Below are 22,496 nucleotides of genomic sequence, written 5' to 3'. Positions count from 1 at the left end.
TAACAATCCCATAGCAAATATTTCATTATTTTTTCTGATAAAAAAGGCATGATGATTAATGATATCATTTAGTGAAACTACATGATATCATTTAAAAAAGGTAGAAAGATAACAAAATTATAGTATCACGGGTATTAAGTGAACATCTGCACGCGTATGTTAGAATAGTTTTGACAGCCCTCGTTTAGATTAGAAAAAGCAATTAAGGAGACAGCTTGAAGTTCACTAGCTATTTAACCCTCAACAACAATTGGAATCACCTCGTAATGAATACCGCAGGCTGGTAGTTCCTAGTCATGACTCGTTGCCCTCATGTTTTGTGTACGCGTTTCCCAACGTACACACACTATAGCTACTATCAACATCATTCCTAGTTGGTTGTTATGTAACCTCTAGTGGCCTTTACCAGGCCATGAGAGGCGACGCCCCAGGTGAGTGCAGGAAAGGGAAGAGACAGGTATGATTGGCGTTCTTGTGTGCAACCTTCGACACTTCCTCATATCCTTTCTCAGACAACGGAACACCCCCAAGTACAACCGATGACTAATAGATCCATAGACAAAGAATACGCCTACGAAACGGTCTGTAGACACTCATAAACACAAGTATGTACATGGATAAGGAATGAACGATAGTAATATTTATCAGTGGCGTATTGAAACCTAGATAATATAGGCTGAGCATGAAGTTAAAAAGAGTCAGTTTAAGTTATACGATAAATGGTGTATTTTTACATATTAATTAGTTAAACAGCACAAAGAAATGTACAGTCAAAGAAAATAATTTTAGAAATTTATTGACACTGTAGTTTTAGTCAAGAATTGGGAAATTTCATTTCCAAATTTTTAGAAATATATATCATCAGAACCATTTGACAAAATAGTTCCTTTTAAAAGTCATGTTTCTTTCTTTCTTTTTTTATTTAATATTCTCTCAGACATTATTTATCTGTTTCTTCTAAGAAATTAGCAGCTCGTAAATATCGGACCAATACCGTGCGAAAATAGACTGCTACTTTTGGCGGCAACCGAATAAAAGCAATTCGCGGACAGAACACAGAACGACTTTAATGACATAAAATGTTAAAGATTCACTAAAAGTTACAGTCAACCTATTGCTAACCTTTCCCCTGACATTCTACGTCGTAAGCATTGTGAGTTTAAGGCCTACCACCTACGTACAATGACGCGTGGAACGCAAAACTCAGCCTTGTGCTTCATCCCTCCTGACATTTTTGACAAATCCGAGTTACTTACACTGTGACAGTCCTATGGAAACAACTCAGTTGATCATCCGAATAGTAATACACCATATCAGATTACATGGGATGATTACAATTAGACCTGCCTTTCTCACAGAGTAGTTCTTTCAACTTAGGGAAATGATCGACGTGTAAAAATCCCACCTTAGAACTGTACAGAGGTGAGAAGGCACTTGTAATCCATACTCTTTCATAAGATAAAATACTTCACGTAAAATATGCATGTTTGTATTTTCGTGTACGATATAGCAATGAGCACGTCTAGTCTTTTAGCTGCACATTTTCGGATGCAAAAGCGACAGACAGTATGGTTACATTCAACCATACTGTCTATTCGTTCCTGTAATAAGCATTATCACTATTAACTTAAACCTTGTAGACACCAACTTTTTTTTTTTTTTTCTGAACGAGGAAGCTAGATGTTTCCACTTTGTTTTGACTTTTTAGTTCTGCTCGAAAATCCTGTATCCATTTAAATATAAAGAGCCAATAGGCTTCATTTCGGCGATATAAACATTATTTAAATTAAGGGGATATTAAATCCCACATTGTTTTAAAACCGAATGTTTTTACATTATGGAAAATACCAAGAATAGCGACTAGAACTTTCCCACATTTGCTGCAAGTTGCCCGGTATTGTACTACGTACTAGGACTACTTGTATTAGCTCACGCTGGTAGTCGCCGATACTTTTATAGTTACTATATCCGGCTTGAAACTCTCTGATTCCAATCTTTGAGTTTCTTATTCGGTTTTAAAACAATGTGGGATTTAATATCCCCTTAATTTAAATAATCTTGTATCCACGTTTCGTCTATGTCAACAGTTCATTCAGAAGAGAAAAAAAAAAAAAAAAACATAACAATGCAGTATTTCTTTTGAGGTCCTCATACAAGCTTCTTGCTGTCAACTGGTGTGGGACCTACATGCCAACAATTTTCCTTCAACATTTCAGTAAGAATTCTGAAAACAGATGTGGCTGAAAGAGTTGCGATTTCATCGCATGTGTGCCGATCTTCTTCTAGAATGCAACCATCGATGAGTAATGCAAAATTGCAATGACCTGCTGCTTCTCGAATAATTTTTAATACTAATCAGACCTTCACGGAAGCGAGAAACCAAACATGACATTGTATTGCGATCCACTACATTACCTCTACAAACTTCACATGAAGCACAGTGAATCTCAATTGGGTCCCCCTGCCCGTAAGGTTTCAATTTGGATACGAATGCTAGTTCTGAGCGATATCCGACCAGAGTCAGATTCTCCCACTAATTGTAAGGCTTATTTCATAGAAAAGAAACATTGAAATAACCTTCGTGTGCGTTTCATAGAAAGATGCATACTGTGGTAAAGTATCTTCAATATACATTCAGTGCGATGAATGAATGCTTCACTGAGTGCATTCTTTTCTTAAACGCAGATTATTAAGAAAAGTGCTGCGTACAATTTGCGAAAATATAAAGGTCGCTTTCAAACAAATCGGGTTCATTTTGGTAGATCAAGTTCTAGATTTTCTGCAGTTGTTTGGCCTCTGAGCCGTATTATTAAAAGATATTCTTGCCTTGAGTAGTTAGGACATTTATTCTTAACTATGAACTGATTCAAGAAAATCGCTTTGAAGGGCATGACACAGTGCTCTGAAGCAGATCTTTGAGCAATATATATATTCAGAGCAATTTAAGAGGAATCTCAATACTTAACACTCGTCTGACAACCACTTTATTTCCTCTATGATATTCACTACTTCTACAGAAACACCTGGTGCTTAGTTTCTTGACGTTCTTACTTCTATTCATACGTTTCCAATGCCTTTACGGGCAGCAATGTATATATATATATATATATATATATATATATATATATATATATATATATATATATATATATATATATATATATATATATTTGAAATTCTTAACAGAACTATCTCCACATATATATTTAACCTACATAAATGATTTATCTTTTCCATATGTCGTCCAGTTATCCACAGGCATGGCTACAGTACCCTACCTCTTTTTCTATTCATGATATTTTATATAATCTTTCTCTGGTTCACCTACTATTGCTTAATTCTGGTATGCGATAAACTTTTCATTATACATTTCTGTTAATTATTAATTTATGAAGAACAACCAAAACCATAACATAATAAAGTAAATGGATAATAGCATCAACGTAATTAAAATGTCTTTCGTGCAATAAATCTCCAGTTCATTTTTATGGAACATTAAAACAATTATTTTAATTTTTTTTCTTGTATTATTGTTCGTTCGCGCAGAATTAGTAAACGTCAGCCTAGAGGATTTACATAAAAAGTATTAGAGATAGTTTTCCAAAATCTTAAGATTATTTCCAGTCGAAAGTTAACGACATTCCGTTATTTTTTTATTTTTATATGAAAAAACAATTCACGTTGCAATTACTAAATAGATGCAGAGGGAAAGAAATTAAATTTGCTTCACTGTTGTGTATCCCTTCTATTATGTATACAATATGTACAGTACACTCTATGTACATAAATAGTTTACATATATTACTAGATCCAAGCTGATTAAACTAAATTACATAAGCAGGGAGTTTGGTTCTGATATTTTAACAGCGTTGGATCGCAAGATAATTTGAAAGATTTTTTTTTTAATCAAAAGTAAACGGTTTCTCAACATTTGAAGGTAACGTATAAATCAACAGGCAGGAAGGCGCATTCGGTGAAAACTAAATAAATAAAACCAGTCAACTGGAATATGTTTGAAGGATAAAGGTTTAGTGACGTCATTCGTGTAGCAAATGTCCAAATGATCTTCACAATATATAAATGCAGTCAAAAATCCCAAAACCAATATTTGAAACTGCTGATCGTGAGAAAGGGTCATGCTTCATATGGCTTCACTCTAATTTAAAAAAAAAGAAAAGAAACATCCGTTATATTAGCAGGGTTTTTTCTCCCGGAAACTCGGGTTTTTCATCCCGCATACATACAAATCGGCCCTTTAGAACACACGCAATTTACAGACAAAAATTACTAGTTGTGGTGGTGTTGGAGGTGGGCGGCAGATGGCGTTGATAGAGATGATTCGTAGTAGAGGTTAGGTGCAGAGACAGTTGTAGATGTCCTCCCACGATGAGTCTTCGGACTCCTTGGAGGTATCAGGAATAATAATAATAATAATAATAATAATAATATTTGATTGATTCCATACTCAAATTTCATCGAAATCACAGTCGATAAGTGGCGATGCAACCAAATATGATGTATCATAAATGGTTCTGATAATATTTAACTAAAAACAATATAATGGCTTGAAGGTCCGGAAACGAACCACTCGTGAAGATTTATATTTTCTTATCTTTAACAATATTAGCAAGTTTGTTTCAAAACCAAAGTTTAGCCAGTAGGTGAGATTTAAAGACAAATTTGAATAAAACTTTCATTCCAACGAAAACGAATTTAAACAGGAAGTCGTCTCAATGTAAGATCTTTACCCTAAAATAAATCCCCCTAAAACATTTTATTCCCAAAAGGAACTGGCAGAACTCCTTTAATCCTCAGTAACTTTTGAAGATAGCTGGGCAACTGTTATCCATCCTTCACTGACAGTGAGATCAAAGGTATCAATGAACAAAACTTTCGGGAAGAAAGTACGACAGACAACTACCGCCATCTCGTGATTATAAACTCTACCATTCGTACAGTCTATAATAACGTGAGTTCTACGATATATTTTTAGAGATACAGGATTAAAAACTCTTCTTGTCTATTCCGAAGATCGATTAACTCGCAAACCGGCCGAAGAAAGGGTTGGAAAAAAGTTCCTTTAGTCGGTGCCTAGAATTGAATCTACAGTTTTTGTGGAGCTACATTACTTCTGGAGCTACAGAAGTACCAGATATTTTTCTTTAGTTGGAGTATTTAAATCAATAATCCAACTTTCCTAATTGATTTAGAATGTTTCTATTCTTAAAGAAACTAACAATAGGGTTTATTTCAAAATCCTTAAAATATTATTTCAAAATATGGTAATATTCCCTAACTATTATGCATTAATTTTGTGTTATGTACGATTGCGTGTTATATCTCCCCACCATCACTGGCTTGTTCATCATACGGCATTTCGAAATGCTCTACCAGGCCATCATAAAGCAACCAATTTCTGAACTTGGATGTCAGTGTCATTGTAAAGCATCTGTAATTGCATTTCGATTATTAACGGTCACAGTAACAGAGTTTAGAATAGGTACAGGAAAGAGACTCAAGGAAATGAACTCCAAGTCTGATTGGAATAGACTAGAGTTAGATGTATTTAAAATTAAAAAGTTTTGTATGTTGTCGACTTAAACAAGTGTCACGTTACATGCCCATGACAACAGTAATTGCTACGTGCACACAGTAATCGTATATGTTTCTGGCTCATTCCAAATATCTTGTCGATAAAGAAGAGGAAACGTGCAATGAAGGACAATGTTCTAGAGGGATATATGGACAAGGAGTAAGAGATACTGACTATTAATATACTCGTCGCAATGAAGGATCACTTACAATATATTGGAAAGATGACTGTTGAAAAAAATACAAAAGGAATATTTGGTGAATGTGGCTTATCCTTTTTTTCTCTCTTTTGTTAGTTAGGGGCTCTCTCTCTCTCTCTCACGTAATGTGCTTTCCCTCCAGGAAGTTATGTACTACTTAACAGCAAAACAAACAACTATTTTCATGTACCAACTTGTTTTTCTGAAGAATCAACATTTTATAGATATTTAATGATGATATTTAAAAGCATGCTAACACACAACACACATCATGATGAAGAAAAAGTCCAGCAATACAAAATACTTTTGTTTCAACAATTAACGTAACCATAGATATCGTATTATGCATGCCTACATATCTGTCATACCGTAATGAGATGTGTTCTCAGATAGGATAATCACAGCTATTAGTTTGCTTAATAGCTGAATGAATGCCCACATTCCTACACAGTGCCTGTGGTTTCTGAAATTACTTTTAGACATCTGTGCCACTTAAACCTTAATGCAGGTGCTAGAGAAGTAACCAAAAATTTTCGTATTGCGAACAGGAGAATGGAGTGAGGCGTTCCATAAGCAATTTGAATAGATTCATAATATTTAGCTTATAATATAAATATCTATTTTATAATGACAGAAAACAGCATATTCCACTGTTAAAATATGCCTTTATTCTCCAAAGAGACTCCCAACTAAATTTTGAAGACAAACAGGCAGCAAGCCTCCATCCTCCTACCTTCACTGATAGTTAAGTCTATGCTATCACTGAACAAAGGCTTTCGGGGAAACGACGAACTACCGCCATCTCGTGAGTCTAATATTCACACTGTTCTGTAACTAATGCGAATTCTCAATCGATATTTTTTGGACAGGATTAAAACCCAAGTTTCCAAGAGAGAAAAAAAAATCCCACCTGTTCGTGCAAAAATATTGACGTGGCTAAGTCGAAAACAGGCTCCGAAGAGAAGGGTCTAGAGAAATTTCAGTAGTAAGCGACTAGTTGAACAACTATCGAATCTATAACAGTAGTTCTTCGGGCATCCCAGCAGTTTCAATGAACATGCATAAAACCTAACACACACACACACACACACACACACACACACACACACACACACACACACACACACACACACACACACACACACACACACACACACACACACACACACACACACAGAGAGCTTTCGTAGACGAACCCTTTGTTAGAAAGAAGGTTAGAATCTCGTTTACGACGTGAAGAATTTTATCTGATGTTTTCAATCAAATGGTGAGTTAGCCAGTCTCATACGGAGATGGAGGGTTTTGCTTCAGGAACGCGAGTTTCCTGAAGCGACAGGTGTCTTCTTGAATTTTCGAATTCGTCTTTTACAGTGGCTTTAGCTCTGGCGTGGATTGTCACACAAGAATATTCTTACGCTAGTAAGAATATGCGCCACGTGGTTAAAAAGGTACTCCTTTAGGTAAAATAAGTTCTCTCTTACCTGGATGTCGTTATTTAGAATTACGAACGAAGCAACCATGGCTATATGAAGCGCGTGTATTACACGTATACATACCATAATTGTGTCTGTGTTTTTTGGCCAATTTGCAGGATGAAAAACCTGAGTTTCCAAAATCCTCACCACATTCGTATGCGACCTTTCCCCCCTTAACGAAATAACTTCCTTAAAAATCAGATTAGTTTGTCAAGGACTGTTTTTATTATTATTATTTTAAATATAACTGTAGGCACTACGGCTATGATACAAGTGTCTGTGCACGATGTCGGTTAACTGTGCTTGTTCTTTTGGCCAGTTTCTCTATTTTCGGGAGGGAAAAAATCCTGCCACAGATGTGTACAGCTAACTCACACTCAGTTGCAGATCCTTTATCAAGTTTCTTCGCATCTTTGACAGTATTCGAACCAAAGCCATTCCAACTCAAGGGAATTGCTATTACCGACTCATTTAGAGAGAGACTCGAGAACTGAGCTTTGAACTTTATTTTATTTTGTTGACTAACAAGATGAGACATGTTTAGCGCTATTTCTCGTGAAGGTAGAATACCGATAGCAAGTTTGATTGAGTAGAAATAGGCAGGAGTTGAGAAAATATGGATCAATGCAAGTGGTTGTATTATTGCGTTGATATACTTGTACTCAAAAATGTTGTTGTAAGATGATCTGATTATTAGGTTAGCGTGTCCAGTGGTTAATATTAATGTTAATAGTCATGAGAAAAAAAAAATTTCAGTTTTTTTCTTTATTACGGTCTTTCAATAATTTTATGACATGCTTATTATATACTAAATAATAATACAAATCTTTCCAGCAAAGTATACAAAAATGAAAACAAATACGCAGCACAAACTTCTTAGAGTAGACTAGCATCTGAAAAAACCTTTAGTCTTGTGGTAAATTGTTAGTCTAAGAGTTCACAAACATAAAAAAGTAACACTGTCGTCGTTGTTTCCACAAAACATCGAAATCAGTCTTTCTTAGTTATTTTTAATTCGAACGAAAACATGTTTCATAACTTAAAGAGTATTCAAATGCTAGTGTCCACTTATTTCTCTTTCTAATTCTCTCTGCTGCAGTGGGTTGTTTGAATTACGGCCGAATCAAGTAATCGAGCCATTGTATTAAGTCTATTAATTGCGTATGTTCTTCTGGCCGATTTGCCTGTTTTGCGGATGAAAAACCAACATTCCAGGAAAAAAACAGCTACCCCCCCCCCTGATAAATTATCCTCTTCCTAGACGGAAATCGAATTCAGGTTTCTTCAACCAAAGGGCATCGCTATCAACGACTGAGTTACTAAAACTCAAAGACAAAGGTCTAAATCATATTTCGTTTTGTTGGCTAATGATATGGGAATTATTTAGAGCTATTTCTTGTCGATGAAGAATACAGTGGCTGGAAAAATATGGATAAACGCAACTACCAGTCATTACTGTTCAAGTATCAATCACTACCGAAATCAAGTAGCATTTGAGAACTTATAAGTAGAATGTGAAAATAGCTAATGAAACGTTAGTATTTTAAGTTATTGGATATTTGGTATGTTCTCTTAGTTAACCCACACTATATATATATATATATATATATATATATTGAAGCTCCGAAATATCTTCAAGATGATTCCTACCACCTACATAATTTTGAAGTATTTCACAGGCTACCTAACACATCATATATGATGAAAACGCAGCAGACATTCAGTTGTAGTGAATATTGTGTAACTATGTTACGCCCCCTATCGGAGCTGCTTGCCTTCTTATCCACCTGATCTTAAATCATGATTTAAAGTGCTCATGAATAAGAGCTGTTCGTGATGAAAGTTTCCCGACATGGAAGGAACTGTTGGTCGTAAGTTAAGTCATTAATACGTGGATTTATTACCCATGTGAGTAATAATATTTAAATGTTTTTATTCATGGCCAGACATTCAATATGAAATTATTTAACTAGGTGGTTTTGTGTATTTTAGACATTTAAAAAAAATAGTAAAACTAAGAATCCATTTTAATAGAAGAAATTTTTAAATTTTCACCCACGTCTCTTTTGTTTATTTTTATTTTTTAAAATTTTCTTCCCTTTAATCCAATTCTTGAAAGAAATGAATACGTACTTACAATAGAGATGACAGCCGTCGGTGTCTTCCTGCCCATCACACGGTTCCACGCATGGAGCTAGCATCACGAATAAACCAACAAATAGATATTGCAGACGCATGTAATATGTTTTCGAGAAACCGACCGCTGAATCCGCGTAATGCTAGTCATATGCGAGGTCATGCGCCTAGCATCCAGCGTTTCCACATGCACATACACACACCGAGAGACAGACACTGTACGCCAGCGCCTGTATGAAAGTGAACTAACAACTCGAATGCAGTTTTTCACCCCGAAGTCACAACTCTCGTTCCCAGGTGCTTCAGTGATGGTCGGTACACTATTTTCCAGAGTGCCAGCTTGAACAAGAGTCCTGCTCTATGCCAACTGCTATACGAGAAAAGCAGGATAATGGTTGAAGCCAGACGGGGGAGGAATTGGGGGAAAACGAAAGATGGGGGTACGCAGACAGCGGATGGCTGTTAACTTCTCATTTCCCTGCGCTCAATGGAAGTCACGAAAGATCACGTGACGTCTGGGCCATTCTAGCCACTGTAAACAAATGCTCGGGCAGGCGTGACGCAACCAACGTCTCTCAGCAGCAGCTGCGTTCTGGAATCTCATGGAAAGTGCGACGGGTGGTGAGGAAGGCCTTCCCAAGTTAACCGGTAATAACTAGTTCGCTGACTGCCGTACTTTGGGATGGAGACAGGAGCGCAAATCTGTTGGAACTATACCTTTCTTGGGTGGTAATGTTTTTCTTTTACAAGCTTATTAGACACTATCGTAATCCTAACGAAAATGATTTTTCCGGTTGGAAATGGTTGGTTCACTAAATTAATTAGCTGTAAACAGGTGGAGCCGCAATCAGTGACTTTAAAATATCTTCTAATATTTTTAGGCGAGTTACTATTTGTTGAATCGTGACAGGTGTGTGTGGGGAGAGTGCGCAGGTAGCATTAGTCATATATATACATGTATTCTATGTCGTTAAGATACGAATTTCAGAAACGCTCTTCACTCAGACACAACATAAGAAATCATAACAGATTAATAAGTTCTTATTCTTCATAACAGGGTCAACGTTTTAAAGGCCGACGATTCGTTTTCCCAACAGAAATTTTATGGAGTTCTATTATTATTACTGAATTCTATATTTTAGTGATAATGACGTAACAGTGTTGATTTTTGACTTATTTAAATAAAGTAAAAAACAAAAATGAAAAATATACTCCAGACACTAAATACAATAAAAAGAAATCTTGTAATCATTCACCACCTTTTACATGTAAATATAAGTGACGCAAGTCAAACTGCACGTGTTGGACAGCTTTTTTGACTTGCTCACAAGAAAATTATACACTGAGCAATAATTCAATATAAAATAATAATAAAAAAAAACTATACAGTAACATTACATAAAAGTAATATAAATACTACACCAGATTCCTAACCTACAATAAAGGTGTTACAATCGCTTTCCACATTTTTAAAATTTTTATTTGCATTCTTGGTAATTTTGCTACCGATCGATCTAGCTAAAAACAAATGTGAATGGCAAAGTTGAGCATTTGCATTCACCTGTTGCATTTCGTTTAAGATCGTCCAGTTTCAATTGCATTATTATTAGTAGTAATTAATTAACACTAGCAATTAACCAGCGATGAGAGGGTTTGCTTTAATGCTTAAATAGAATATTAGGGACCAAAAGTTTTCCAGAAACCAAAATTAACTGAATGTGAATTATGCTGCGCAACATCAGTGAGATGTTGGTTTATTTCGTCCAGCAACAAGGCAAACTTTCCTGGTGAACACACGCAATTTACACATAAAACAGATATTTAGGCGTATGATTTTATCGGAAAATTATAGTTACGAAAGCCAAGATACGTAGCAAGTCGTGCGCCTTGAACGCCTCTTAAGACGGATTATTATTAATGTATATGTTTTGCTTTTGTGTAAATCTAGTAAACGAATTTGGGATGACTCAATGAAGTCCCGCTCCTTATTAAAGAATTTATTGGATGAATACACCAATACATACACGGTGGCGTGTATGAAACCTGGAAATTTTATTCGCTCAACCTGATCGGATGGTAAAATTAAAGCTTCGCGTCGTGCTATCGCAACAAATGTGACAAAGACGTACAGCGAACCACTGCTCGCGCTTAGTTAGTATTACCAAATCTCTATTCTAATTTTCTTCAAAAATAAGCAAGAAGTCTCTCCTTAATTTCCGGATTAAATAGTGTTTGAGAATCTCATTCTATATAAATAAGAATAGTGTGCTTATCGAGGGTTCTCCCCCTCTTCAAGGGGAACCATAACAAAGATAACAGTACACTGTCATCGAAGGAAAGGACAAAAATTCTTACCGAGAAAATTTTCTGGCATTTCTAACAATAAAATTTAATTACAAACAGTCAATTCATTTCGATTATATTTATATTTAAATGCATAACAAACAAACTAAGGCTTTAACACATTTGTAGACACACTCTCTCTCTCTCTCTCTCTTACACACACACACAACGTGCTTTCATGCCGGTTCATCCACTCTGCAGGCAGAAAAATCAGGCGACAGTCTCACGTTGTGAAATTAAATTCATGTACTGTATAAATAGAATTATAAACACAGTTATTATTTTTTTTAAGCGAATACACTTAACAGTGAAAAATATCCCCCAGATGGAGGTACTTCATCTCCAAGTTCCATGGAATGTTGTTTGCCAAATGTTGGATTGAGAAATCGCAAAGAAAACATTACTAATAATTTAAAATGCGTATAAGAAATGGCTGCAGACAATTTAAAATGTTTTAAAACATGTGGTGACACATCAGGAGAGTAAAGCAAAGAATCGACCATGTAAAGAATTCCACAAGCATTCATATCACAGTGGGAACTGACAGGAAGCGCTGATCACTAGACTCAGAGTCCAATTCAGACATACACTGTTTGGAAAGAAGTCAACGGATACCCCATGGGCAAGGTGACTCGTTACATGAATCGTGCCATGTAACGAACCACGTGTTTGTAGCCAGTATAAATTGGAGGAATGTGATGTTACTAAGTCAGTTCAACTGTGTCCGGGTGAAATGACTGCGAGAAGGCAACTGATGGAGTTTGAAAGAGATATTCTGATAGGATGCTATATTGCAGGCCTATATAGCATCCAATATGTTCGGCAAATTGTTCACAAATTGGACCATCCCAGGTCAGTATTCAGTGATACCATACCGAGATGGAAGCGCAGGGCGTCAAGTGCCACCCGCAGTGGACGATCACCGAAAGTGACCGTGGGATGCTACGAAGAATAATATGTAAAACCGCATTCGTCGCCGATACTTTGAATGTGGAGTTCCGAGCATCAACTGGAACACGAATCTGCACAAAAAGATTCAGAACCAAGGCTCAATGCGGTCCTACCATGGAAACCCATGGTAGGACTGCATTATGCAAGCCCCAAATTACAGGAACCAATATGCAGCGTCGTCTTAAGTGGTGTTTCAAAGAGCGCGTCCAGTGGGACGTGGAAGCTTGGAAAGCTGTGTTATGGAGCGAAGAATCACGCTACATCCTCTACTGAGAAAATGGACGGGTGTGGGTGTGGCGGATGTCATGTGAACGTCTTTTAACAGAATGCGTAACTGCAATTATGAAATTCGGAAGTGGCAGTGTGATGCTATAGTTCTGATTTTCCTGGTTTGTTTGGCCTTGGATCTCTGTTTGTGGTGCCACGAACATTAAACTCCGAGAGGTATCTGAACATTCTGGACAATGCAGTGCATTTTGTGGCGTTTCTACGAAACTGACTATTGTCTCTTTCAGCAAGACAATGCAGCGTGTAACTGCTGCAACTGCATGGTTTGCGGACATGAACGTCATACCACACTTGACTGGTTTCCACAAAGCCCTGATCTCAACCCTATTGAACATCTTTAGGATGAACTGGAGCGTCGGGTGAGGTCAAAGGACGCCCGCCCCACAACAGCCAAGACCCAATTACATGTCTACAGGAAGAATGGTTCAAAATTCTCATTGATCGCTAGCGTAGAAAGAATTTGTAGAAAGTATCTTCCATAGGATTGCTGCGGTCATGGCAGCGAAAGGAGGTCCTATATCATATTAAGGTGGGCCATGGCTGTTTGTTCCTCACACTGTGGTGTCCATTGATTCTTTCCAAGCAGATTATGTGTAATATCTCTGTGGAAACTTGCCTCATAAAAAAAAAAGTTTCAGTTATTTATTGGTAAATGAGTGGCGTATATAAAATATGGAGAGTAGAGAGACCGATGTATTATTATTATTATTATTATTATTAAGAGAAACTTGCAGGGAGTTTGGGACTCATCGTACGAGGCCACATATCACCCGTACCAGCTATTCATACTTATTCTTGAATTCATTCCCACTGCTTGCACTCACAACATCCAATAGTATTCCATTCCACTCCAATCACGCACTACCCTATGAGAGAAAAATCTAGCCCTCACCCCCGTTTTTAGCGGCATTTATTCTCAGCTTCCAAGGATGCCCTCTTGTCCTTTCCCCACCCTCCATAAATTGAAAAATTCCATCAACTGAAATCCTGTATGACCCTTTCAGATGTTTGTAAGTCTCAATCCCCCCCCCTTTCTCTCCTCTTTCTCCTGTTTGTTGTTCACAAATTCTCAATCTCTCTTCATAGCCAGCAAAGGTTGATCGATTGGTAGAGCCTCTGCTACTTATGGCTCACGCAAAAAGTTAAGGAAATTAGAGGAGCGTGGTTAGTAGTTGGAAGGGGACAATCGTTCGATGAGTCTTTGGACTCCCTGGAGGTGTCACATAATAATAATAATAATAATCTGAATTCTAGAATCCTCCTGGTATTATGTTTAACACATTCCTTTGTAGTCTCTCACTGTATCAACATCACCACAGAAACCAGGAGACCAGACTTGTCTACAAATGAAATTTATTTCGTATCATAGTGAACGATTCAAGTCCGGTAGACACTGAATACTTCTGTTTCGCTATGCAATAAGAGCAGTTAGAGAGAGAGATTTCGTATCTTAGTGAAACTGTGTGCCTAGTAGATACTAAATACTTCAGTTTCACTATGACACAGTTAAGCAGAGTGAATTTTTGGCATTTTAAATAACGGGTTTGTCTTAGATTAAATTGCTCTAAAACAATTAAATATTGGCAGAAAAACGTAAACTGCATTCAAATTCTTAAAGGACTGCAAAAGCATTTAGAACATGTATATCTTTGCTCTAATTTTTATTTTGTGTTTCAATTACTAACAAAATATATAATCAGTGTGAGTTGTTATTTTTTAAAGACTTTTTTAACAAGTAGTTGTTAAATAAAAAATACTTATAGAACCAATTACATTCGTGAAGTTTAAGAGAACAAATATCCAAATGAATTTCTTGATTGCTGTAATCTTAAGGCAAGTAGAGCCATGAACAATGTGTGTGTGTGTGTTCTTCAGCTAGTTTGTCTCTGCTTTTCAGTAATAAAAATCCACAGGAAGAATCCATGAGACACACGCACATTTGGATACCCCTTAACAATGGAATTTGAACCCAGGTGTCTTTCCAAACTGGGTTCTAGACGTTGTAGAACGTGTCCTAGACTGGATTTGAACCCAGCCTAGGATACGAGGAACATTTATAAGAGCTTTCGAAATAAGGTGTGTGAACCAGTTTCGTACATGGTAGAAGAATTTTCATCCGGCAAAATATACACTCAACCCGGCTAGCGATTAGTAAACGAAAAACACTGTTCTCATCTTCCTGTACATCGCACACGAAACGTGTACGCAATGTGCGTGTATTGATTTCGAAATTTGGACTGATATACTGCAAAGGTTGGAAACAGCAAATGCATTTTTTAAATTCTCAAATCTCAGCCAATTTATAAGCAAACAAACAAACCAAATAAAATGCAAACACGAAAAAAACATTACTGAATAGTGAAAACACAGAGTGACTATCAAAGTTCGATAAAAAAAAATTATGAACATCCGAGGAACAAGGAATCCGACCCGCTCCAACTGATGAGTTTAAACTCAAGTTACAGAGAATCCGTTTATGTTTCTTAATCTCTGTAGCTTTTCAGTTATTGATACTGGTAGAAATTTCCATTTCCTAAGATAGATATCGATTGAAATGGGTAGAAATTTCGTCAGTATTGCAAACATAATGCAAAAAGCAATCTTTGAGGCAAAGCATTTAATCAGCATTATAACTCTATGTCTAAATTAACTGTGAAACATTTATTAGGCTATTTGGATTTGCACTGAACTGTCAGTCAACACGCGAAGAATTTTTGAAGTTATTCGTCACAATAGCAACGAATAACTGAAAGCGTATGATGATGAATATTTGTGTTTATGCAAGTTTAGATTTGAAATATAAACTGAAAACAAAAGGAAAACTTTCCTCTCGGTTCAATAACCTGCGAGAACACTTACAAATTCTAAAGCGATACTCTTAATTTTTAACAAAAATCAAAGAATTATATAGACAATCCACTGTATTTTATAACTTATGCGCAAATTTTTGCCTGTGGAAGTTTTGCTCGCCATTTACGGTTAATCAGAGGAGAACTGAACAATCTTGAAATTTAAGAATAGCAACTGCATAAATATCTTAAATCCCATGAACCAGATTATTTAGAACGTTTTGAGCTTCAAAGAATTCATGATGGTTAGAATCTACCGAAGCTATCTAAGAAATGTGCAAATATCAGGATTGAGATATTCAAGAACGAATATGTGCCAATGTCTCCTTAATGTATGTAGTATCCTGGAACGGCATGGACTGATTTTGTGTTTACTATTCACCTTTCACTTCATCTTTCTAGTTCTTAGCAAAAATTTAATTTTCTTGATAAGCAGATCATTTAGGAAGCAAATATTTTCTACTATCTCAGCAATGGAGAAATAAAGACATTCGTGTCTAGACAGCATGCACCGTCTACTAAGGGCTCTACTTTTCTTATCTCCCCCGTCCCCCCCACAGGCTCTTGAAAGCACCTGTTTCGAATACTAGTTTTTTTCCCCCCATCTCTCTCTCTCCGCTTCGAAAGATCACATTGTATTCAATCAAATAGGGAGGACTTGGCGACTTCCTGACAGCTGTTCAGCCGGACAGCTACTCGTCAGGGGAAGGTGGGTCATCCAAGGGCAACAGCCCCGTCAAGTCAAGGATAGCAGGAAGCGGCTGTCAGTGTGTAGTTTCTCCCACCTGGAAGCCTCTGTCTGAACTCTAAACCTCCAGAGTAACCTAGCTAATTATATTATTTGGGGTTTTCGCTTGCAGCCCTGAGCAAACCATCAGTCAGACTGTTGGGATGTTTTCTAATTTTTCAATCAAATTACATTCTGTTGCAAAGTCCGTTATAATACGGTTCGACTGGGAGATATACATGTTGGAATGAGGAGATCTGAAAATAATTCACGACAAAAATTCTTATGGACAGGGTCGTAGTTCTTTCATGAATTTGGTTTTGATCTCTTTCTGTCTCCCAGATTGAAAGAAAGAAAGAAAAAAACTGAGGCCTTCTTCTCTTGTAAATGAAATTTTTTGTTAAAAATGAAAATACTGTTTTTTTGTTTTTTTTTTCTGACTGGTTATTCGATACAGTTTTCAACCCAAGACATTGATAAACAGCTGGCCGATAAGTGCCATAGCTTGGAATAGAGTTACTGATTCTGAAAAGGGAATTTCTGCAGCAGTCGCTGTATATATCACAAATCCGAATAAATGATCTTTCTCTATGACATGTCTCAAAGGAGGTGGGGAGAGGGGGAAAGTAAAAATATCAGCATCATACAAAACAGGCAGACAAACTATCGAAGGGAAAAACGGACAGATGGGGTGGGGGGAGGGAAGGAAACAGAAGTCGGTCAAAAATCGATTAACTCAAGATACAACTAAACATAGTTTACGCGTAACATTTTTCGTGTCCATCAAAAACGGAAAAAGAATAACCCAGCGTCTGCAGTCCCATATCAAATTCACGTGACTTAAAGGTCACTTACCGCTTGAGGACAAAGAGGAGGAGAGGATTGAGAAAGGCGTCTGCCACGCCTCTGTCTAGCTTTCATATATGGAAGCAACATATAGGTTTATAGAGGTCAATGTTCTACATTCTCCTCCCCCCCCTTCTTTCCATCTTTTCTGAATGATTATTGTCTCACTGCTAGACAGAATAACAATGACTTTAGTCCGTTAGCGACGCCCTAACCACTAATATGACTTACTATCTCCCAGACGTCTGCGGCGAATACCATTTTGTTGACGGGCAGTTAGTACCGACGTCAGTTTTTCTGCGTACTCGACCTTTACCCTTAAAGACCATGTGACCATTCAAACCGCTTAGTCAGATCTCAGTCCCAGACAAACGCTATGACCTGGAGAAATTTCGTGTAATACACAGAAAACTGATTGACATTTGCGGTTTACAAATAGTCGAATTAAGCAATCAAAAGAGAAACTGTTGCATATGTATACTAGGTTTCAAAACATGTCAGCTAACATTGCGAGAGGCAGAACATTATTAAACCGCATATTAATATTCTAGTATGTCTTAATATGCTATATGTAATTTAGGTAGCAGCATTTAGCTAGCAGATTGTTTTCATTGTATCATAAAACTAAAGCCAAAGTCAGAAAAATAATACGAGAATTTTGCGTATGTGTAAGAGGAGTAGACATAAAAAAATGTTATTCTGTATATAATAATATATTACAAGAAAATTTCAATAAATATAAATTAAAACTAATATTAAAAGTTGACACAAAAATTCTACACGAGTTCAAATTAATTTTCCCAAATGCTGTGATTTTATGTGGTCATTTTATTCGTTTTTTTAGGGTTATAAGGGTCTTTTAGTGAACTTTAAATTAAGGAAAGAATTAGGGTACGAGGCTAGTATAGTGTCCTCTAATTCTGTGTATTTCTAAGCCGGTTTTTTTTTTTTTTTTTTCTTTTTTGGAATGAAAAACCTGAGTGTTTCCGGACGAAAAATTCTGTTACCTCTTTATGAGATTTGCTAACTCACCTTCATCTGAAAAATGCCTCGTGAGTTACACAGTTTCCAAGACCACTATCTTATGAAGTTGTCAAGGGTACGCAGGCAGCGATCGGTTTGAACACTTGGAAGCTAAATCTAGCTGTCGCACGTTTCAGAACCTGTTAGTGATTTTGAATTTTAAATTCTAATTTGTTTTACGTAAAATGAATAGAAGAAAATTTAGCTAGCATGAGGCTTTATGCTAGATGTTACCATTAAAAATATTCACGCTCCAAGTACTCAAGAAAAATAGATTGAAGATCTGAACTAAAGAAAAGTCAATGATGTGATCTCCTTTCCATATTAGTATTAGGCTCACTTTTAAGGAGCATAGATTAAAATTTTCTAAACACCAAGATCCATTTCCTTGTTTTTTTTTTTAATTTACAAATTATAGTATTTATAAGGATTTGAAAACTCTCGTTCGAAATAAGAGTCTACAGGAATTTTTCATAAAACCCCTGGAGTGTTTTTTTTTTTTTTTTTTTTTTTTTTTTTTTTTTTTTTTTTTTTTTGCGAAAGTGGAAGTTGACTGTGTGGAGGAATTACTGATTTGGAATGAGGTCATCCACAACTTTAGACATGCGTAATAGGTGCTAAATCATCTGGTGCAATTACAGAATAGTGTCAGTAGCACAAAGTTACTGACACTTTCTGTTATTGAGAATCTTCTGTTCATTAGCTTGGATTATGTACATCGTCAGCAATACCGAATGAATTTCTAACAGAGTAAAACATGATCCCATTCGTTATGATTTTAAAACTTGTTAATTATATTGGTAGATACGAACGTAGATGGGTTACGACTTTCGGTGCAGACCGGTTGCTGAGATCATTCGCTGCTCTCCATATCCGTATTGGGGTCGCTTTTCCTAGTGGCTCGACTCTAAACCGGAAGTACCGCTATCCCGTATAACACCTCAATCGTTTGTCAAGGACCCCAAGATTAATTTATGGTTTGCGATAAACGACAGAGAGAGAGAGAGAGAGAGAGAGAGAGTTACATGCTTCGTGACCTGCCGCGAACGACGACGCCCGAATTCTGACTGACTGAGGGTGGTTAAGTGTACTAATTGCATAAAATAGGTACACACAGTTGGGACATGATTTCGTTGTGCACGACTGGACCCAGGTACGGTGGTCTCGAATTAAGAGTACCAAACGAACGATATCCTTCCCCCATCCCATGCCATTTTGTTGTTTTTAGCGCTCATGCACGCATATCTAAACATTGACCAGAAAGATGAGCAGAACTTGACCTGTTACTATGTGCCTGTGTGCGTGTTGTCTCCAGAGAGAGAGAAAGAGAGAAAAAAAAAAGTTTGCCTCAGGCTCTTCCTCCCTACGCTTATTACCCTCTAGAATAGAAGCTAAATACATGGAAGATAAGCTCGCATGTCTTACTTTCAAGCTACACAAGCAACTCGTGCATTTATTCCTGAGATAAGAGATCTGCTGACAATATTTGCTGTTGTTCCCGTTAACTATTAATACAGTTTATACCACCTGGAAAGGTTTTAATTAACTATTTGGAACAACGAATGTTCAATGAAGATATTTCCTTTTTGGATATGTATTAAATTCCGAGAATAGTCAATTTACTGACAAATTTTTCAAATTTGCGACACGCTAAAAATCATAATATCGAAAGAAACTTTATTTAGTAGAGATAAGATATAAAAAGTTATTTTCAACAGCAAATTAGTCAGTTTATACGACTACCAATTTAACCAAACTAATAAACATCGACTTATACGAAATCGTAAGATGAAAATTATTTGAGTGTTACAAATCTTTCCCAGAAATTAGCGTATTTTTCTTCAAATCTAGCAAGTATTATCTGTTCTATCCGCCAATACTACTCGAGTAGGATAACAATAGTCCAGTAGGCCTGCTGCATACATTGTCAATTTAAATCAGATTCGCACAATACGAAATCAACGTCATATCTTATTTAAAGTTTATGTTCCAATACGAACAACAGCAACTTTAGAAGAGATAGGCTATAAACTGGAAGATGCAATTAAAATGATTGATAACGAATGTTCTTTCGAACTGTTTTATATTAACTTGAAGTAAAAATAAAGCTGTTAACAAATAATATGGGAACTTAAAGAGCCTGCGAACCTACCTTCGAGTTTCAAGATCTATTATTTTATATATCTGATTTCTATGCAATGCATACACATTTAATCTTTCAATAACTCTGTATTTGCTGCTTCACTGTGGAAATTTAATGACAATATGTAAAAGAAAGTTCGAGAAAGAAAAATATTTGTTTAATGTAATAAAATTACCTGGGAAACAGATGCTCTTTAAAAGGCTACTTTTACAATGTGAAATTTCAGTCCTTACGTTGCGTTAGCAACATGCTTTTTCACGAATTGACATATTCTATATATTTTCGCAGATAAAACAGAATTAAAACGCAACCAACTCTGAAGGAATAAGAATATATGGCGGTTGCATTGTCTGTTGGCCCTGTATATAAGAAGAAAAATCGCTAAAGCGTGAAGCTAATGACTGAGCTACACTGATTGGTCATAACATGTAAATCATGATTAGTTACAACTGCATTTGACATTGAATCTAAATCCTTTTGCTACAAATTTTACATGTTAAAACCAGAAATAAAGTGCTTAGTGGTGCAATTTGTTCAATGCGTGCTCAGAAATGCAATTTTTGCATTTCTGAGCACGCTAAGTAGTGCTCAGGAATGCGCAAATTAGACTAATGTGGATAAGAAGAAAGTCACGGTGATATAAATCGCTCTTTCGCTCTTGTACAAACTATGTAGACTGCTGGAGGGTATTAATCGTTTGGAACATGTTTTGTTGGCATATCTGGTTCTCTTTTTAATTACAAAGTAATGCAAGCATCACACTACACCTGAAATCTGAAGACAATAGTACCTTTCCGGAAGTCAATATTATCGCTTTCTGATCTGATCGATAAGCTCAGATTTGGGTATTCGTTATGGCATTTTCAAACACCGAATCTTAATTAAACTGATCATTTCTTAGCAAACTTTATGAGCGCCAACATTTCTTAGATGATTTCTTAGCAAACTCTATCTGAAAGCCAACAGTCTGATTATTAACGGAATGGACAGGTAGGACCACACTGAAAGAGTTGATTGTGAACCGTAAGCAGTTTCCAGCCTGTTGCATCGATCTTATTTGCGCTAAGAATAGCGATACGGAAGCCATGGAAAACTGGCTTTCCCTTCAAGTTTAATAAAATTCGGCCAGTAGCGTAACTGGCATGTCATGAAACTCACAGTCCAGAGGAGAGGAGCTTAGTCAAAGATGCTCAATGAAAGCGACCAAGGATCCGAGAAAACTCAAATATCTTATATATATATAGAGAGAGAGAGAAAGTGGATCGAGATTAGATATAGATATAGATTAGAGTGGATCGAGTGATACACTCAAAAATAAACTCAATGTTCAAAAAAATAAAAAAATGACCAAAGAAACACCACGTAACTTCATAGTTATTTGCTATTTTCATAATATGAACAATATTTAGAAGTTAGTTTAACTGATATTTCGGAGTTCTTTATTCTTAACCATACTGAGTTTGATATGAAGTTTAAATCAATTTGAATCATAAAAGGGTTTTATTGCCTGTGATATTTAGCCTATAGGTGGGGCCATAATGTATTAATATCTGGAAGTATCGAGTCCAGTCCGAGGGAATTTTGTTAGCAATAACCAGAGAATACATGTGATCATTTAGAATACATAACTTGCGGCTTACACGAGGTTTGAAAACATACCAGTTGAAGAACTATAGCTGTGCTTTCTGAAGAACAGTTAATTATCCAGCGAGAATGTACACGGGGGTAGGGGTTCCAGTGTACAGCAGTCAAAGATGGCGGGATGTACACGGAGCCTTTTAAGATGTGACAACACTTTGCTTGAGTTATATTTTCCAGAAATGGACTGATACGAATCCCAACTAGAATATGAGAAAATTTAATAGGGATTTACCACTGAAGACAGTCGGTGTCATCGGATATGGTAGGGTTTTTATTTACGAA

The 22,496-nt window shown here is 36.5% G+C and overlaps 1 protein-coding gene across 4 annotated transcripts in view; it reads right to left on the bottom strand.

Annotated features, from left to right (window-relative positions):
• Positions 1-22,496, bottom strand: part of LOC150096861 (low-density lipoprotein receptor class A domain-containing protein 4-like) — a 213,887-nt gene that overhangs the window by 73,122 nt on the left and 118,269 nt on the right. Inside the window, exon 1 of one of the 4 annotated variants that reach the window (XM_090408385.1) lies at positions 9,401-9,584. The exons of 2 other annotated variants lie outside the window; for them this stretch is intronic. In XM_090408385.1, the coding sequence (XP_090264511.1) occupies positions 9,401-9,440 (40 nt within the window). In that variant the 5' untranslated portion in view covers positions 9,441-9,584. Of the gene's footprint in view, positions 1-9,400; positions 9,585-22,496 lie in introns of those variants that run through there. One more of the 4 variants, XM_090408384.1, reaches the window with a different exon arrangement.

This window comes from Typopeltis vanoorti, chromosome 18 (assembly GCF_054136105.1).
Source record: "Typopeltis vanoorti isolate ZY-2024b chromosome 18, IOZ_Tvanoo_1.0, whole genome shotgun sequence".
NCBI classification, from domain to species: domain Eukaryota; kingdom Metazoa; phylum Arthropoda; class Arachnida; order Uropygi; family Thelyphonidae; genus Typopeltis; species Typopeltis vanoorti.
Note: the sequence above shows the minus strand (reverse complement) of the source record. Positions and strands in the feature narration are given on the sequence as shown.